This window comes from Apteryx mantelli, chromosome 3, assembly GCF_036417845.1.
Source record: "Apteryx mantelli isolate bAptMan1 chromosome 3, bAptMan1.hap1, whole genome shotgun sequence".
Taxonomy (NCBI): Eukaryota; Metazoa; Chordata; class Aves; order Apterygiformes; family Apterygidae; genus Apteryx; species Apteryx mantelli.
This window is the reverse complement of record NC_089980.1, coordinates 74,363,781-74,383,288: the sequence shown is the minus strand read 5'-3', so window position 1 is coordinate 74,383,288 and position 19,508 is coordinate 74,363,781. Positions and strand designations below refer to the sequence as shown.

Here is a 19,508-nt window from a genome sequence, read left to right as displayed (position 1 = left end):
CTTGAAAGGGCACCTGAAATCAAGACAGACCTTAACTTGTACCACTATTGTTTTGAAATGAATAATAAAATTAATACAAGATACCAGGCACAACTGAACACTGACCATCAGTTAAATGAAACACTCACAGTACTATGGATTTTTGATACTGTCATTAGTATTCTAACATATATATTTTAAGAGCAAAACAATACATACTGTCACAAATAGTCTAGGGTATCTTGACAACTATCCAGACTTACCTGTTTGTCTCTAATTTTAGCCTCCCCAGCTGGACACTCAGTGATCTATGAACAGCCTGAGAGTCATGGGATACCGTAGAGCTGAGCGTGCTCACACCTGAGGTAGCTACTGCATCTTCCATGACAATGCAAGGCTGGATAGTTTGATTCTGAGGCTGTTCATCTTGATCTTCTTCAACTTCTATATCATCCTGATCTGCTGTATCACTTTCAGATGCAAGACTAAAATGTGGCCTCAATTCTATTAGAAACATGAAAGCATAAGCAAAAGAAAAAATATTAAACACAGAACATTAAAACAAGAGTAGGCTTAAGTGAGTAATTACAGATAATCCTGGAGCTTTGGTTAAACCAGACCTGAAATTTCTGTAGCAAGAGAACAGAAGATATTTTCGAGGAGTTTAAGACCACTCAGACAACTGCAACATACACATTGATTACTATTCAGCCTACTGAAGGTTGGAAGTGAAAATCTGGATGAATAGGATTCCAGATTTGGCTAGCACTGTTTGTCAAACTGTGCAGAAATCTTCCTTGTTCACCTATATAATGCCTCACTGAGCAAAGAGTACAGCATGATCAGAATTTGCAGTATGAATGCTATCTGTTGTCTAGTGTAATGACTGATTCAGGATTTGCCGAGTTCCATGGGAAGTCTACTGCTCTTTTCTTATTTTTCATGAATGACTGCTGCTACGCACAGTATTTGAGGACAGAGCTACCTATTAATTAATACCACTTCTACTGCCTTTGATTTCTATTACAGCTATCAAGCAATACAGCTGTATGTCTTGTGAATGCTTGCAGCTGCACATGGGATTGAGAGTTTTAGAGATTTTTCAAAATAATCCCCAAATCTCTTTCCTGATACTAAGCTGAAGTACTCTGTGTAGCAAAAGTACTTTCTTTTGCTTTATTCTGTTCTCAATGGTTTGTAAATTTTCCATGTGTCTGACCTGAATTGTTTTATTAGACAAATAACCTTTTTTTTTTTTTATCCAACTATTCCTGTTGCTGCTATTCTGGCATACTTAGCACTCTCTCACTATAAGAATATCATATTTACCAAAAAATTGTATCCAAAGATATAGAGAGGAAATAATAAGCAGGCCCCTTTCCCAAGAATTAAAGTAGCATACTTCCCTTTGACCTCTCAGATATCTCTGCCTATTCTGTAACAATGTACGTCCACAAAGCTGTGGACACAAAGCTATATGTATACTCTGATTCCTGTTATTCCCCGTTTAAGCTACCTACCAGAATTTACCAGGTATGCTAAGTATGTACACAAGGGCTGTGATATTCCTACAAAATCCATTACTGTAACAACATCTGTTTAATTCTAACCGTTTAATAATAAATCTTTCTTCCTTCCTTCCTTCAATTGTGACTGCTCACTGCTGAGCACTCCCTTTAGTCTCCTCACCAAAACATACTCTTTTCTGAATCAAACTTGCTTTCTGAAGGTTTTTTCCTTTCTGTTAAAGGACTGATAAACGCATTCCTCCTCTTTCCAAAATGGAGATTTGTTCCTTGATCCATTTCTTCTCTTCATTTCAATGTTGTACCTGTTTCAAGGCTGAACATATCAAGATCAACAGAGCTGTGCTTACAGTCTAAATTAAGGAAAGCAGATTTATTGTACGGCAGTTACCCAAATAGCACTATTACACTAGGCAAATATATTTGGACTTGCTTTAAACTTCTGTATCACACTAACAGGAACAGAAGTTTGTTTCGCCAATGTAAGGCAACCACCAATAAGCATAACAATACAATATCTACCTCTTACCATTCCTCAAACACACAGCTTTTAGAAATATTAAACCCTTGATAATTAAATATTATCCATGGGGTGGGGGGGGGGGCAGAAGAAGGGAGTGAGAGGAAGTAATCAGAAATTGGGTAAGACAATTAGGGAAAAGGCAGAAGATCAGGGTCTGAAAGCTACTGGGGCAGAAGCTTTTGTTTAAGTTTGACCATGTGTAAATAACAAGAAGAAGAGTTTATTAAGGAGCAATTCTACAGTATGCTAATATACAGCAATAAAGTACATTGCTATTAAAGATATTCAGCATTCTAGTCAAAAGTTATATTTTCCTTGTGACCTGCAAGTATCACAGAAAGCCTGTTTATGCCTTGCTGGTTGTGCTGGTGATGTGGAAAATACCAAGGACAACAGGAAGAGCCATACATTTTACTGGAATTTTCAGATCCCCTGTTGATAATTTAAGTCTTTACCCATTGCAGAAAACAGGAACCTAAGTATATTGCTCCAACTCTAAAGTCAAAAAAGAATATATTTGAAAATTTCACCATTAGTTCCAGTAGAGGGCGGGGGAAAGGGGATTTCATGAGATCAGAAGCTATGAAGCAGCAGAGAAACTAACTCTGGAAATAGGTAGACTAATAACAGAGTGGGTTATACTGTTTCTTCTATATGGAGTCCTCCCTCAGCTAAGCCACATATTCTGCTCCCACAAAATTCAAAACAGATTATTCAAACAGAGTGCACTGCTGATTATTTGTTTTAGACAGCTTCTGACTGGGAGACTTTTGAGCGCTCAGAAAAGCAAACCATTAATTTGTGCTTTGTAAAACAGCCTCAGAAATCTACCTGTGCTGGGTAGGTTGGCTCTCCTTTGGATTTCAAGAGGCAGCATTGTGCCCTCAAAAAATTAGGCCTTAGAGCGCCTTAGAGAGCAGTAGTTGGCTACTACGTTGCAAAATTGTTTAAATTACACATCTTAGAAAGATGCTGTCCAAAATAATTTGGACAATTCACTTGGAAATGTTTGAGCTGTGAAACAGCCAGTGAACAGGAAAAAGGTCATTGCTAGTTTCAGAATATTAAGTGAAGCAGCATAACCGCTGCTCTAAGGCGCATTTAAAGGGATCAGGTAATAAACACTTGCTGAATATTAAGAAATGACTCACCTGGGACCAGAATAGTAATAGCAGTCTGCACAGCTTTTCTAATTATGCTGTCCAATGCAAACATCCAATGTGGCTTGATGTTGTGATTTCGGAGAACTTTGTTGACCTAGCAACAGAGAGTTCAGGTCAGGAACTTTAAATTGTGATATATGATCAGCATTACGTAAAATGTTTGAACTTACAGATGCTGTATCAAAACAGGTGATTCAAACTATTTCGTGTTGTCATTAAATAAAAATAAATAAAATAATCACAACATAGCAATAAAATGGTTGAAGTTGGCAAGTCTTACAATATTTTGTATTTTTCATAAAGTACCAGTTCCTGTGTTAGGTGATTTTTGATGACTGTGATACTGAAGTTTATGTAACCTTCATGCTCATGGACAGAAACTGAAAAATGTGAGCCCCAAGACAAATTCCAAGGACTATATTATGAAAGTCTCATAACTTAAGCTAATTAATCTCGTTATTTTTTTGGCATGGTTTTTGACTGCTTCGTCTGGGCAACACAGTTATCCATTTTAAAATACAATTGTAGGAAATATCAAAGAACTAATGTAATGCTACTCCCTTTTGATTCAGAAAATAGTTAATTAACACTAGTTTAAATGGCCTGGGGACTTGTATTTGTATTCTGTGCCATTTTCTCTTTCCTTCTACTTTTTGTTTATTTCCTACTATGAAATAGTTTCCTACACTGGGTTACTCCTACTCCCCTACAGGCCTATTTTCAAACTTTGTTTTCAGCCATGTTCCAAGGAGCCCCTATGGATGCTCTGTGCCACTTGCAGGAATGTCTCTGTCTCAGGGTAATGGTTTTCCAACTCCCAAATGACAGGGAAGAAGTGGGGGTGGGGTGGGGGTGGGGTGGGGGGGGGTGATGGTGCTGAAACGAAATGGCTAGCCTTGGTAAATGGCAATTGCACAAGAGAGTCTTAATGCCGTTTTCCAGGTATGGCAGCAGCCAAAAGCAACAGCATCTGTAAGAGTAGAACTCAAAAAGCTGCAAGAATAAAATACATTTAGAAAGTTTGAAAAACTACTCAAAGCCTTACAGAAAAATAAATAAATAAAATCATCGGCAGCAACTACAGCTTACTAAAAAACGTGGCAAGAGGATACTCATATCTTCTGGAAAAAAAAAAGGATTAGTTTAATTCTCTCACACATAACCACTCTGTAGGAAATAACTGCACTCACACAGTTAATGCTTTCAGAAGATGTGTAAAAGATTAATGAGTGTTATTAATCATAAATATCATCATCACTGCCCCAAAGCAACACTGTTTGATAAAATATTTATGCAGCCAGCTCAATCTCCGTGACTGTGCTGCCAGCGGCCACGAGATGGCACTTGGGCACCACGCGGGAGAGGTGGTGGCAGCAGCCGCAACTCCCCAAGCCCCCTGGCTGCCCCAGCTCTGGGAGGCAGCTCAGCTCCTCTCCCTCACTTCTACCAACACACTGACATGGCCTTAGCCAAGTGGAGCCCACTGCACTACTGAAGCAGCATGACGTAACTTTGTCAAGAGCACACAAATCCACAGTAATGTGATTTAGATTTTTAGACTACAACACAAAACAACTTACTTTTTTTTTGGTTGCTCTGATGAGGATATCCTGAATATTAAGCCTCATTACCTGAGATTATACTATTAAGTCCTGAGAACAAGGGAACCACTTTCCCTCGCTCTTAGCAATATCCCAGCCTCTGTGATACCCGAGAGCTTGACACAGACCTGGATTTCAGTGTTCTATCTACTAGAGAAATCTAGTGCATGTCAAACATTTAACACTGGACACATCTGAAGTTTTTCTTTGAACTTTCTGTGGATTATCTTAAACAATAGGGAGATAGTAATGAAAGATTTATCAGTTAAAAATACAGCAGCTTATAGTGGTGAAGTTAACAAAAGAAGGATAAAATATTTACTAAAAAGAGCATGAACTCAGGCCATTACTATGAAACAAAAGATGCCCAGCAGGATCCCTTTCAGGAAACCCAGATATTTGTATCCACTTGCCTTCAGTTTTTTTCTTGACCTTGTATGTTTTCATTTCATAGGTCAAAACAGTAGTAATATCAGGTTAAATGGAGAGCAGTTAAAAGGAAGTGTACTCAAAGCAAAGACTCAAAGAGAAACCTCTCATTTGGGGGAACCTCTCCTTTACAGATTCATCTTACACATGAGCTTTTTTCTGGTAAACAGCATCTAATTCTCTGTCAGTGTAGTCTGTGCAACAAACAGTATAAATGCTGTGCAGTCCTTCCTGAAAGCTCTTTTTACCTCTCAGTGCCCAAGGCTTAAGTGCTCACAAATCATCCACCTTGAATGCCTACTTGGATTATCATTTCATTTTTACTATATGATGCCAGTCCAGACACAGCGATGCTCAGCACAGTTCTACTTTCCCATATCAATTATTCATTTTAAGCATCAAGTCTGATTGTTTGTTGGCTAACATTTAAATACAAACCTTAGGGAGAAAAAACATTTGTTTTTGGTAAACTAGCTATTTAAAGGTTATTCATGTGTGTGCTTGGTTGCTCACTGTAGGAAATTGTAAATTTTGCATTAATTACTGACAAAAATAACTGTTTCAAGTTTGCACCTCATGTGAAAAGAATATAACCTATTTTTATTCCTATTTATCCTGCTTATTGTAAACTGAAATGAAAATGCCTAGTTTGGCAAAATTCTACTGCTAGCCAAAAACACCAGAAGAGGAGTTCAATGCAATATCATAAGGTAGATAGACTATAATTTGGGGCATGAAGTGGTTTAATGTATTTGTTTATAAGGGAAGTCAAGTTCAAGAGTTTTGCATTTATGTAGCATAATCCTGAAGCTCAATGTTGGTCTTATTTACCAGAAATCACTTCAAAATGAGATTTTTCTAAGGCTCTTCTACTTTAGTACTATGGCATAATGTTTGCACGACTATGGTGAACCTTCCAGACCTTTATTCAGAGAAAACTCAACAGCTGTGTTCAGGGTCTGCATCCTGCCACAGGATCCCATAACAACCAAACCTAATCATGACTGTGGGCTGTTTTTTATTATTAGAAACTCAGAGCCTTCAAATATACTTGTTTTGGTAACTCTGAAATGAAGTTAATGAAGTTTCATTTGTTTCTTCTGGCTTCTAGCTCAGCTCCTTTTTGAGGTTTCGCCACACAAAAAGTTCTTTGTGAAAATGACAACTTACAGCATCTTGAAAACCAAACAGCACCAGCTGCACTTGACTGATACCATGGCTGTCAAAGTCTAACTCCAGTTTCAGTTTTGAAAGAGTGGTTGCGATGATTTTGCGATCAGTGGACCGTACAAATTCTCTGAGGCTGGAAACAAGCGTTGTGATATGTTCGCATTTTAGCTTGGGCTCTTCAGCTCCCTGTTAGAGGAAGAGAAAGGAAAGGAAATAGTTTTGATAGCTATCTTTTGAAATGTACCCAGGGACTTTAGCCAAAAATGTCAGCTGGCAATACAGATTTCCAGAAAGTCTACTGCTACAGTTAAGGCAACAGTGCAGCTGAGGACCGGTTACAGTACAGTAGCACAGAGCTCTACCACTAAGCTCCCTGCTCATACATCTACCTATTTTTAGAAGCTTTTGTGGTTTTATGTCAGCTACAAAGATAGCAAAAAGCTCAAAAGCATTCATCAGAATTACCAGAGTAAGTAGCTAGGTAACAGTCAGAGGACTGTATTTACTCTTTAAAGTAAAGTTATGCCAACTGAATACAAATTTCAATTCCAAATCTAAAAATGAAGTCAGAAAGATAAAACCATTCTGACTGTTCAACATACAACATTAGAAGCTTATTCTGAAGGAAATTAAGTATTTATAGAGACTAAAGATACATAACATTGATTTCCACAACAGAAGATAGTCCCTCTCTTGGGGTAGCAAACTGTGTTTGGGAGTCAGAGCTCTGCATCCTATTCAAGGGCTAATAGCCCCATGGTTATGTACTTTGATTCTACAACCCTGTCCCTCTGCTCGTATTTCGGGCTGTTGCAGGCCCAACTGAGGAGAGGCAGTTAATCTGTCTTTCAGCCTTTGGTCGCCAGTCCAGGGTGCATCCTGGGTGGATGAAAGGTATTTCATCCTCGGGGTGTATGAAATACCAAGAGCTCTCTCTACATCTTGTGACTGAGTTTCAGCCTCTCTCAGTCATTTTGATTATTCCTTTCATACACATGCTAACAGACGTATCTGTTATAGCAGCACTCTAGCAAAGCAAGGATCACAGGCATCTCTCTTGTTGCCTTCTATTTTAAAACTTTCTATAGTTACCAGGACAACTGTTTTTTTGTTTGTTTCCCCCCCCCTTCAAGAGTTAGAAGCTTTTTTTATTGGCATTGAAGCAAATCCAGCTATGTTAACTGTGGTACACGCATGAGAATCATATTGGTTTGCATCAGTTTGTCAAATCAGTACTATCTTTAGAAACTGATTTACCATATTTTATACAAACATCATGTGATACTCAGCCTTGAAAATGAAGTGAGTCAACTAACTACTAAGAAATTACAAACATGAATAAAAAACATGTTGTCCAAATTCTGTGTTGCAACATTTAGCAGTATAGTGATGACCTAATTCATTCAGAGTCATCTTGAACTGATACATCACAATCATCCCCACAAAGAAGGGCCAAAAGATCATTCTGCAATTATTTTTTTGTTTGCTGCAGCTCCCTCCGCTAGTCTATCTTTCCTCTCCTCCATATGTGTTCCCAACTACTGTGAGGAAGGTCTGCTTCCTGATCCTCTCTTTCCGCTTTTATGGTTGTTGGCTGGAAGGCATTGATGTACCAGTCAGTCCCATCTTCTGTATGCAATAACCTAATTCAAGGCCAGAGCAGGCCAAAAAACCTAACCCTCTCTCCATCCAGCTAGAACACAGAACGCCACAAGAAGGGCATGTAATCATCTCCTGGAGATGATCTATTCTACATCAGTCATTCTGACACCCTTAATTAGTCCTGTTTGAAAATCACTGGCAAAAATACAGTATCATGAAGACATGTTTTTCCATTGTTCATCCATCACTAATATCCAGTTATAGATATAGTATTTACAAACAACATGAGGTATATGTACTACAGCATAAATATAATTTTAGTGCTTATTTTTAAGAGCCTCAATAAAACAATAAACCACTAAGACTTACATGGTATATGCTTTCAAGTTCAACCAAAGCTTTTTTTTTTTTTTTTTTTTGATTGCTTTACTATGCATATTTAGGGTTCAAAGCAATTGCAGACAAGTCTTCAAAATCTATAGAATTTTTGCTGCCTTCTGAAATTACTTTACCTGAGCCAAAGCTTCCATCAAGTTTCTCACCACCTTTTCTTGGTCCTCAGTTAATATCCTATGAAGGGTGGCCCTCCTTTCACTATCTTTCTTCAGCAAGAAAAACCCAGAATCTTTTTCTTCAGGTGAAGGAGGTGCACTGTGATCTTCAAAATTCTCATCTGGGATGCTTAATGAAAGATAGTGAAAAGAAACATTACCAAAACAATCCAGATGCACACATTCCTAAACTACTGTGTAACATAAATGCCAGGTAGCTCTTTACCTCAGAAAAAGAGACCGGATTCCCTTCCCATCTTTTTCTCCACAGGATTTAGCTCTTGTTTTGAAAGAGAATGGATCAATTTTTAATTCTGTATCAGGTGAAACAGAGCCATATTCACTGCTGCTACTTGTATCTTCAACCAGAACAGGAACAGGTAAGGATATACTCCGAAGATACTCTATTCATACAGGAACATTCAGACAATTAGAAATAAATAGCACTATCACAGTTCTGAAGTGAAAAGGTTATTCTTTCAGAGGAAAAAGACTCCAGTCTTTTTTCTTGTCATTACACACACACACACACACAATGATATTAAAACAAACAAACAAATCCCTAGAACTTATTCTTCTGGAATAGAATACTTTCAGTCACAATTTTATTGAAAAGCTTCATCAGATACGGAAATACTGGGCTTTTTGCAAGCTTACTTGGCAAACTTCACCACTGGAGTGAACATGCATTCCATATCATCAGCATACACTCTCAGAAATAACAAAGTATTTCTACATAGGTAAGCCACCCTTGCAAGAATTTAGATTTTAACTTAATAGAGAAGAGCTTGATTCCATTAAGCCCCATTTACTGAAGTGTAAAAAATTAAGATAAAATAATTCAGAATATATATATTCTATCGCAGATTACTTTGTTCAAGTTCAAATAGTTCATAGTCTTTGATTAATAATAAACATGCATGTTAAGTCAGATTTTTTTAATCAAGAACACACATATTAGTGCTGCAAGAAACTATTGATACACATTTCATACATGCACATTTCAAAATATGCTTTGATAGCAACTCAGCATGAAGATAACTTTTTTTTTTTCTCCCTACCCTCCCCTGTTCATTTCCTGAAAGAGATGAGTATTCTGTACTCAGGCCTGATGAGATATCCCAAATGCATTCTGCTTTTTTCAAATACAGAATTTAGTCTAATAAAAAAATATGTTATCTTTCTCTATAAACCTCGGCTCTACTGCTATAACAAACAACAGCCCTTTGGTATCCTCTTCAAATTTTCACTAAATGGCCCTATAACAATGTAGCTATTCAAATCTGTATTACCCACCTGCCATAGTCTGGTTTGATTACAAATAGTATTTTAAAACCTCACAAAGAATTAGAGCTTCCCAACAGAGAAAGATCACTTATTTTCATAATTGTGTCCACTTCTCTGTGCAATGTTTTGGTGGCAAATTATAGAATAAGTGATAACAGCAGTGTCTACACAGTTATGTTTGATAGAAAAATACATTAAAACTCACCATTTGAGCTAGCTGAAAGAACTGTGAGAGAAAAAGCAAAAAGAAGTTAAACATTCTAAAATCAACTGAGAAGACACAAGTATAGTCTAAAGGACAACTCTCTTCCCACTTTTACGTACTGACTACCTGTACTCTCCCTGTCTACAATCTCTCATTTTAAATGAATATAATTTAATGCAATGTCAAATGAATTTAGAAAAAAAGAGGTCAAAATTCTCATCTAATTTTATCCTTTATCTGGTATTTTTTTCTTCTTTTAGGTGCTAAAAATTTGCTGAAGGCATTTTTCGTATTTATATATGCATGCACATAAAAATGTGTCACTCCTACTCTCAAAATTCCTTAGTTATGTTCCATAATTTAGAATGTTGCAGGGGATTAGCACGTGAAAGAAAAACAATGCAGCATATGTACATTTGCTATGGAGCAAAAATTCTTCTGCTCATGTAGAAAACTCAGCTGAGGCTTAACACCATATTCTAGCCTTATATAAAATGCACACTGTGCACTCTTTCAAGGAAAACATATACACATTAAAAAAAATGTTGCACAAAACTAGAGAAAGACTTTCAGAAACTGTATTAGAAATATTTATTTGAATCACTTAGTGCCATTGTGATAATAGAATTATGCTACTGCAGCCCTTCTGCAGCAAGCTGCTGGAAAAGCTTATGACCAAACATTCAACTGGAATGGGGATCTACCATTTTCATCCTAAAGACTAAATCGGCAGTTTCAGGAAACAATTTCATTAACAAGAGAAGAATTCCAAAGTGCGTGCAGCAACACTATACCTGAGAGCTTTGATGGGGACTTTCTTTTTCTGCTCGAAACCTTCAAGAATTCATCTATAAGTAGCTCATGAGCAAAAGCTCGTTTATCAGGATCTGGTTCAAAGCAACGCAGTATGAAAGCCTTGGCTTCTGCAGACATGGATTCAGGAATCTCTGGGTGTATTTTAAACATTCCCACCTGAGACAAATGAAGGAAAAAACAATGGCCTGCACTGTTCTTTTCTCAAATATTAAACAGTATCAAAAAAGTCTTTAGATACTAAAGGTGATACTTTGTTACCATGTTTTGACATCTTTCAGTAACTACTTTATTAAAACTTAATTAATCCAAAGAACAAAATTATTACAAACTGTATAATTATTCAACTACATAAAAATCCACTTCCAAGAAGAGTCTTTCACAAAGCAGAAAACTGCTTCTTTTCTCAGCTAAGTTTTTTTTTTTTTTTTTTTTTTTAAACACCCAGGCTGGTGAATAGCTGTTTTATTGCTCAATTACTCTCTTTAAAACTATACAGCACTCCCACTCAGTTGAATCAGCTCATTCTTCTTAACATCCTCATTAACCAGGCATTTCCTTTATCTTCGTTTTCTGCAATCTCTAATTCTAGCTTTTCCAAAACAGTCATAAGATTTCCTGTGTTTACAAATACTGGTCTGAGCTGTACAAGGAAGATGTCTGACCTTAAACATAGCTGCTTGTGGTTCTCCCAGTTCATAAAATGGGGGTTTCCCTGTAGCCATTTCAATAATTGTGCATCCCAAAGACCAGATGTCTGCAGCTTTCCCATAGCCACGTGGGCCTTTGTCTATGATTTCCGGTGCCATATACTGAAGGGTACCTGTTTAAAAAATATTCATCTTTTTACTTAGACATATGAATGATGCAAATAGGACAAGAGGAACAAAATCAGCGGGGAATGAATAATAGCAGGAGATTTAAAAAAATACTCTATTTTTCAAAATTCAAATTCAAAAATATTCATAAATATTTGACATAAAACTCAAAATGCTGTTCAAAATTACTAATCATAATATTGGTGCTAAAAGTTGGTTGGTGCTAAAAGCATCTGATATCATCTACTGATCTGGTCCTGTCCCCTGCAAAGTCAATTACAACTATTAGAGGTTTCAATGAGCTTTAGATCGGTTGCAATTTTCATTTACTGCATTACAAGATCAAGATTAAAATGAGGAGGACTATTATGAATTGCATCTGAAGAGGAAAAGAAAGTAAATGAAAGAAGTCTGAAGGACCAGGTGATATGAACATTTCTTCTGAAGTACAGGAATCATCCTGATACAGCATTCTGCATTTTGTTGCATTTAGAGAGCAGGAATTTAACAGAGGCTGGAACTAAAATAACAGTCACTTCTCATCTTGCATAATTATTTAATGTGGTGCCTCTGGGTGATTTAAAGTCCAAATCAAATTATCGAGAAGAATGAGGATCAAATTAAGGATAGACTCTGTAGATGGCAGTTCTGGAGTTGAAGCCAGGATGCCGAAGTCAGTCATGGAAGAAAAAAATGTTAGCCTTGTCAGCAGGATGAAAAAGCCATGTGCACGGAAGAGACAGACTCAAACATGACATAAGAAAGACAGTGCTCTTCTGTTGTAGAGGGCTTTCATTTCTCAAGTGGAACTCCCAAAACAGTATTCTCTTTGAACAGTGCATACAAGTAGTCTGTAGTTTAGGATTAGGTATATAGAATTAGCTTATTCCCGCAGCAACCTTATATACTGACTTGAAGTCAATGAAAGCTAAGTAACTGAGGAATATTCCCTCACAGCTGGATTGAGGGAAGACAGTCTCCTCTGTGAACATACCAGTGAAAGTTTCAGTACATGGGTTGATTCCTGCAAGTCTCTTCGAAGTTCCAAAGTCTGAGATCTTTAACACTCCACTGTAAGTGTTGATAAGCACGTTATCACCCTGAAGAACAGAACATTCAGACCAATTATTTTTCTCTGCTGACTATTCACTTAAGATTTCTTGCAACACACAGTTCTAGAATGCACTCTTTAATATGTAGCAATTACTCTCTAAGGCTTTTAACAGTGGAGATGAAAGAGGAATCAAGAGTGTTCCTGCCTTCTGTAATCCCATTATAAGAAATTTCATTTCAAAGAGAACTTCCCCATCTACAGGAACTTTACAAAGAATACTAAGATGGGGAAAAACATTAAAAAAAAACCCAGATTATTTGTATCTAGAATCTCATTGCAAAAGCACCTCCCTATATCCCTTCCAAAATCTTCTTCACTCCTGATGTGCTTTCAAGAAAGTTTGATCATGTAATTGAAAACAGAAATAGAAAAAAAATTATAATCAACTTTATCACATTTTAAATGATAATGTTAATATAAGTTAATTCTTCTAATAAAAAAAAATTTTGTTGATGCAGACAAAAATTAACACTGGTTCATTGACCTAACTCACACTTTAGAGTAGCAGAGAGTGTATGTGACAATGAATAACTTTTGTAAATACATTTTTTAAATACAGAACAAACGGTTATGTAGTTACATAACTGTTGGGCTAAATCTCTGCAAGTCATTCCAACAATAAAACTGCAGTAATGTGATCTATAATAGTATCAAAGTACGGAGAACCATTCTTCCTTTCTTTCACAAGCAAAGCATAAGATCAGAACATTGCTGCTTTTATTCATGATTTTCATGACAGCTTCTCACCTTTATGTCTCGATGCACTATCTGATTATCATGGAGGTATTTTAATCCTTCAAGAATCTGCTTGGTGTAAAAGCCAATTGTCTGCTCATTATTTTTTAATGGTCCCCATTTTGATCGTAGAAGAGCAGAAAGGCTGCCTATAATTTTGGAAAGGAGAAAAGTGAGAGTAAAACCTAATTAAATTCTGCCTTCTCCCCCAAAGGAAAAAAAAAACAACAACAACAATGAACAGCAATCTCAAACCAAGGGTAGGTGCCTCTTCTATAACCAAGGGCCTCTCATGGATAATGCTTATTAGCATCATCCTCTGCCCAAGTAATTAAAAAGAGAGTCTAAATATTTCCACTGGCCTCAGCTGCAGCCAAGGAGCATATGCTTTTGCAAAACAGGCAGATCAGAACTAGTTTAATCAATGCGCTCATCTCTCTCCTATGCCTGGATATAAGCTGCCTCAGAGGAACACTGAGAAAGTGTGAAGGCTAAGCATGCACATGAGAGTCTGCGTACATACACCAAATTCACAATTTCTGGAAAAGCTAGGAATGGAATTTTTATTATGTCTGGCTGCTACAAGTTCTTCGGTCTGAAATAGAAGGAACAACCATCAGTCACAATCTCCTGGGATATGTACGTTAGGAGGATTTAGCCATCTGAGACTAGCAGCCTTTGCAGCAGGATGACCACAGATCGTCTCTGGTTTGCAGGTAAAAGGAGCTCACTTGCAGCAATGATCAGAGCTATATCTGTAGCATATCTTATCTCATGATCAAGGGGACTTGAGTACTTGACCTTTCCAGTTTTTCCCATTAATTTAAGGAAGAGATGTTAAATAAAATTACATTTGCATGATGTGCATCTGTTTGCAGTGCTGTAGGTTTTCTATTTTTAAAATGTAAAAAGAAAACCCAAATCCACCAAACCAGTGCCCCCCCCCCCACAACTTACCACCTGGCACCTGTTCCATGAATATTTTAATGAAGCCATTCTCACTAAGAGAACCTAAATACTGGACAATATTTTTATGTTTGAGATGCTTATGCAAAGCTATTTCTTCATGTAGAGGTTGGGAGTACCTGCAAAGAAAGGAAACATTTTAAGCAATGTTGAGCTTCAAAAGAAAAGTCTTGTGCCTACTATAGTAGTTGAAGTTCTATTTGAGGTCCTATGAAACACATGGGACCTCAAATACTGAAGTATTGTGTACAGTAATACAATACTATGTATTAGATATATTTAACAACAGTGATAATGACCTCCATGTACAAAAAAATATATACACATAATTATATATAAATAACATTATATCCAGCAATATATATAATACTGTATACACACACAGTGTGTGTGTGTGTGTATGTGTGTGTGTGTGTGTGTATATATATACATATATATATATATATATATATATATAACAAGTAGAGGCAGCAAAACAAAACTTGTGGAAAAGGAACTACTCTCCAGCCCAACTTGAAGAGAATAAACATTTGGGCAAATAGTTGGATCCAGACTAGGGCCAAAGTAAACCAGTAAACCAGAAAGTCAGCATATAACAATAATCAGCTCAATAATTAAAACAAATTACCGTCTAAGCTTCAATTAGTTAAAGTAGGGGGCTTGTCTGAAAGCAAGAGTGGATAGCTATCAGAGTGAGAAAACAGGAATCTTTTCATGGGGAGGTGTTCTAAAGAACTCAGAACAATTTCATCAAACGTAACTTGGCCAAAGGTGAAATATTTTTCAGAGACATGTTTCAGCAGTGTTTTTGCCAGGAAGATTTCTGAAATCCAAATCCTTCCAGTGTGGAACACCACCAGGACTCTGTACCTTAGAAGCTGATGTGCTCCCAGGGCCAGCTCTAACGCTCTCCCCTTCCAACCAGGAGTGAGTCACACACACCCCATCACTTCAGTTGCCAGATTTAATATTTTATCTGGCAAAATTTAGACAATCTGTTGAGTCTGGTGGCCATTTCCACTAAAGCACTAAAATCTGCGGCCAGACTTTCAGGCTGCTGAAGTAGATGTTGGATGCAGATCTCTTCTGTCAGTCTAGATGCAAGAAGAAGCTGCAGAGCGCCAGGAGGACATACTAAGGTGCTCATCCTGAGGAAATACTAACCATAACAGCTAACTTGACCTTGCAGCTGCTTGCCACCAAAAGAAATAGTTTTACTGCCATCTTTACCTTCATCAGGCTGCTCTCAGCATATCCCTTGCCCCAACACTGGTGATGTTTTGCTTTCCTGAAGAACTGGCAGATTTTGGCGGGGGGGGGGGAGGGGGGAAATGGGTGTGCAGGAGGTAGACTTAGCTTTCTGCTAATTCAGCTCCAGGAACCAGCTCTCCCTGGAGCCAGAAGAGTGCTACTGCCAGGAATGCAATCTAAGCACTTGGCCAGAAGTTGTCGGGGAAAAGTGCACATGAGCTCCTCTCCTTTTGGGCCAGGTAGTTATCAGTTCACCTTAACTACAGCATCAAGCTGCAAGTGGAGGCTGAACTCTTAAAAACGTGGCCAAAAAAAGAAAAAGTGGGGGCATCTGAATATCTCTTCAGAATATGACTGTTACAGAAAACAAATATAAGAAAGTATCTGCTTAATGAAAAGTGTGCCCTTACAGCCCACAAAAAAAACTTTATAGAAGTTTTTACACTGTCTCCTGTCAACATGTAGGATCCAATACAATTATAATATCAATATGTGATGCTGGATAGGTTGTGGAAAATAATACTCCTTTTCCACAAGTGGTCGTTTTACCCACAGATCCAAACATTCTAGATGAAAATGAGGAGAATAACAGCCATTGTGGCGGGCAAGAATATCCTCTCAAAACGGCTCTTTTGAACACTAACACCTTCTTTAAGGCAATTGCTATGCAGAGAAGATAAAAACAGTTTCCTTCCTGATATTAGCTGTAGATTGAGCACTGTGAAAACAAGGTGCAGTTATTTCCTCCTACAGAGAAAGTGTAGTATGCTAAAATATGGGATGTCCTGTTGATGGAGAAGCTATCCATTAGATCAGATTACTAAACCAAAAAGCCAAACAGGCAAAAGAAAACAAGGTATTTGGAAATATAGATTCCATTCCTCACTTAAATAATGGGCAAAAATTCACCTTTTGGCATGCCTGATATTCTGCCTACATTCACTTAGTATTTGATTCCTCCTGCTACCTAGGGAAATTCTGTCTATATCAAAAGAGCTTCCTTCATAAAATTTATTTCTTTAGTCATTGAAAAAGGAGGGATTTATTTTTCCGTTATCACCCATGATAATGATTTTATTTCCTACTTTTGCTAGCTTTTTGCTAGCTGAAAAAGCAGCCTAAATTATAGTCTTTAGTAATATTTTACAATGTGCGAGAGAGTCACTTTAAAGATTCAGACACACAAGTTATCTGTTAAGAAACAACTCTTACATCAACTTGACCACAAAAATGAAAGGGTTATTGTAGAATTTAGGAATAACTTTACAACTAATACAGTGGGTCTGATGTTCAGATTTGCTACCACTTTTACTACAATATTTGTGGAAACCTTTGTATTCATAATACAAATTCACTGCAAACCTCAACATATATAGTTACTAAGGACATCAACTGTCTGGTCTTTACATAGTAACCTTTATAAATGGAGGAGATCAATAAACCTATAAAATGACTCTGCATTAAAAAAAGTGCGGATGAAAAGACCATTCCACATGTTTTATTCTAGTGTTAAGGGGCTTCATAACAAATTGTGCATAAACAGAATAGGAAAATGTCTCTATCAACAGTTCAGGCTCAGAATTTTAAATAACTCTATAGATCATGAATTTGAATAGTTCTCTGATAACAACATGCCTGTGCATGCATAGGAACATAGGGCTTATCATAAGGTATTCAAATGAGATTCTGTATTTCAGCAACATTTGTTTTGGAAAGAAGATGCATTATAAACCAGCAGTACCAAAACCTGAAAATGTCTGAATTCTCAGTTGTGATCATGATTCATTGGGTTTGGTATTTTTCCACAACTTGGATCTGTCTAGATACAAAGAGAGAGGAGACCATTTAATACCACAGACAGGTAATTTATTGGCAGCTTTGTAGGTCAGGTACTCCCTAAACAGCAAACTCGTTAGTCACGTTACTTAACAATCAAAGTATGTAACACACAAAATTTGGAATCAGCTGCATTTACTATACCTGCTATCTCTCTCTGGGATTTCTTTAATAGCAATTCTGACTTGATTGCTCAAATCTCGTCCTGCATATACAATGCCGTAAGTTCCTTTCCCCAGAATGACTCGCTCGCCATTTTCATCATATTCATAATCATACTGCAAAGCAAACCACAAAATGAAAGGAATGAAACAGATTTATTCCATCTGACAGTAGGCACGCAATTAAGGCTTCTAGGAGACTAGTTGCTCTCTGCAGACCATGGAGAGCGAGAGGAAGGCACTACAAAAGGACATTTCAGATGCTGTACAGAGATTCTGAGGTGACCATTTCAGATAAGTGCATAATGCTAAGCTATCCTTTATCTGTTCTGTGTAGTTACACTTACATGTCTTATTCAACAGTGTATGCAATTCTGCTGGCAAATGCTGTAAAAACAGCAGAAGACAACAGAGGGCACTATGCATCAAACAGAACTTCAGCTTCCACTCTGACATAGAAAGCAAGGCAGCATACGCTTATTTGTTCCAGATGCTCTCCTGACCTGACCACATCTTCCAAAAACATTGGATTATCTCATCTGTCCTCTTGTTTAACACACACAAGTAATTTCACTCGCTCACTCCAATGTTGAGCCCAGTAGCTCATGCTTGAATAAAGCTTTTTCCCCCCTCCCCTTTTGCTCCAAGTAAAGGCTGATATCTTTTTAATAAAAGATGCAGAGAATCTAGTACTTCCTTTACTAGTTTCAATAGTTAATTACTCGCATGGTAAATCATACCTCTTATTTCTAATTCAAATTTCTTTGGCCTCACTTTCTTATCATTGTTTTTCTTCACTAGATTAAGGAGCCCATTAGCACGTAGTAATTTTCCCTGTAAAGATACTTATCCACTGTAATCAAGTCACCCACTGCTTTTCTTTTTTCTAAAATAAACAAATTAGGCACCCTCAAGTTCTCATTACAGAGCATTTTTTCTTAGCCCACAAGTCACTCTAGTGGTTTCTGTTTGTCCCATTTCCAATTTCAGATGTATTATAAGATGCCAGCATCAAAACTGAGACACAGCGCTGGATTCGGTATTCAATACTGACTCTTTCAGTTAGCTCTGGATGTCGCCAGAGCTTTGGGGCACCAGATTTTCATGTGATGGAATATGGGCTCCAATATTTTATCTTGTTCCCTGCCACCTAAAAGCAAGCCTAAACAGACTGAGTACTGCATTGCACCCGCTGGCCTTGTGTTCACTTTTTAACTAAGTGAATGTTCAGATAGAAAAATGAAGGTGAGAAGGTAATGTGTAAAGGCATACCCATGCAAACTATAATTTAGCTAGCAAGGGAAACAGCGGCAGAAGCAGGGCAGCCTAGGCTTCAGTGCGGGTTAATGGGCTAAAGATACAAACTCCCAGAAGCACAGACATCCATCGTATGCTTTGTGTTTGCTGTTCATTGCTGTGCTTGCCCACGGATCATCACTAGCACAGACAAGCCTTCCCATGCTACAATTATACCCTTTTTTGCTGTGCAGACAACCTGTCAGTAATGTAAGTGTACAGGATTCCAGTGATGCATGAAACAGACAACAAAAAGTCTTTAAAATTTAAACAGCTGCTAACACCGCCTGACTCCAATGACTGTCAAGAAACTGTAACAAGTGTCATTCTGTAACAAGCACAACTGTGGAGAATTCCAAAGTTAAGTACCTTCTTCAGCTAGCATGCTAACTGAAACACGAGAGACTTGGCTATGCTGGTTATAAATACTATATGAGGAGAATTACAAAGAATGATTAATTTATAAACAATAGAGGATTAAA

The 19,508-nt window shown here is 37.4% G+C and overlaps 1 protein-coding gene across 1 annotated transcript in view; it reads right to left on the bottom strand.

The window, feature by feature from the left end:
* The window catches only part of MAP3K5 (mitogen-activated protein kinase kinase kinase 5), a 101,382-nt gene that overhangs the window by 4,448 nt on the left and 77,426 nt on the right, over positions 1-19,508 (bottom strand). Inside the window, exons 15-26 of the mRNA XM_067293671.1 lie at positions 17,714-17,847; positions 14,474-14,601; positions 13,529-13,665; positions 12,662-12,767; positions 11,515-11,672; positions 10,831-11,008; positions 10,037-10,057; positions 8,771-8,948; positions 8,506-8,674; positions 6,392-6,577; positions 3,180-3,285; positions 243-483 (exon numbers count right to left, since the gene is read on the bottom strand). Of these exons, the coding sequence (XP_067149772.1) occupies positions 243-483; positions 3,180-3,285; positions 6,392-6,577; positions 8,506-8,674; positions 8,771-8,948; positions 10,037-10,057; positions 10,831-11,008; positions 11,515-11,672; positions 12,662-12,767; positions 13,529-13,665; positions 14,474-14,601; positions 17,714-17,847 (1,742 nt within the window). The remainder of the gene's footprint in view (positions 1-242; positions 484-3,179; positions 3,286-6,391; positions 6,578-8,505; positions 8,675-8,770; positions 8,949-10,036; positions 10,058-10,830; positions 11,009-11,514; positions 11,673-12,661; positions 12,768-13,528; positions 13,666-14,473; positions 14,602-17,713; positions 17,848-19,508) is intronic.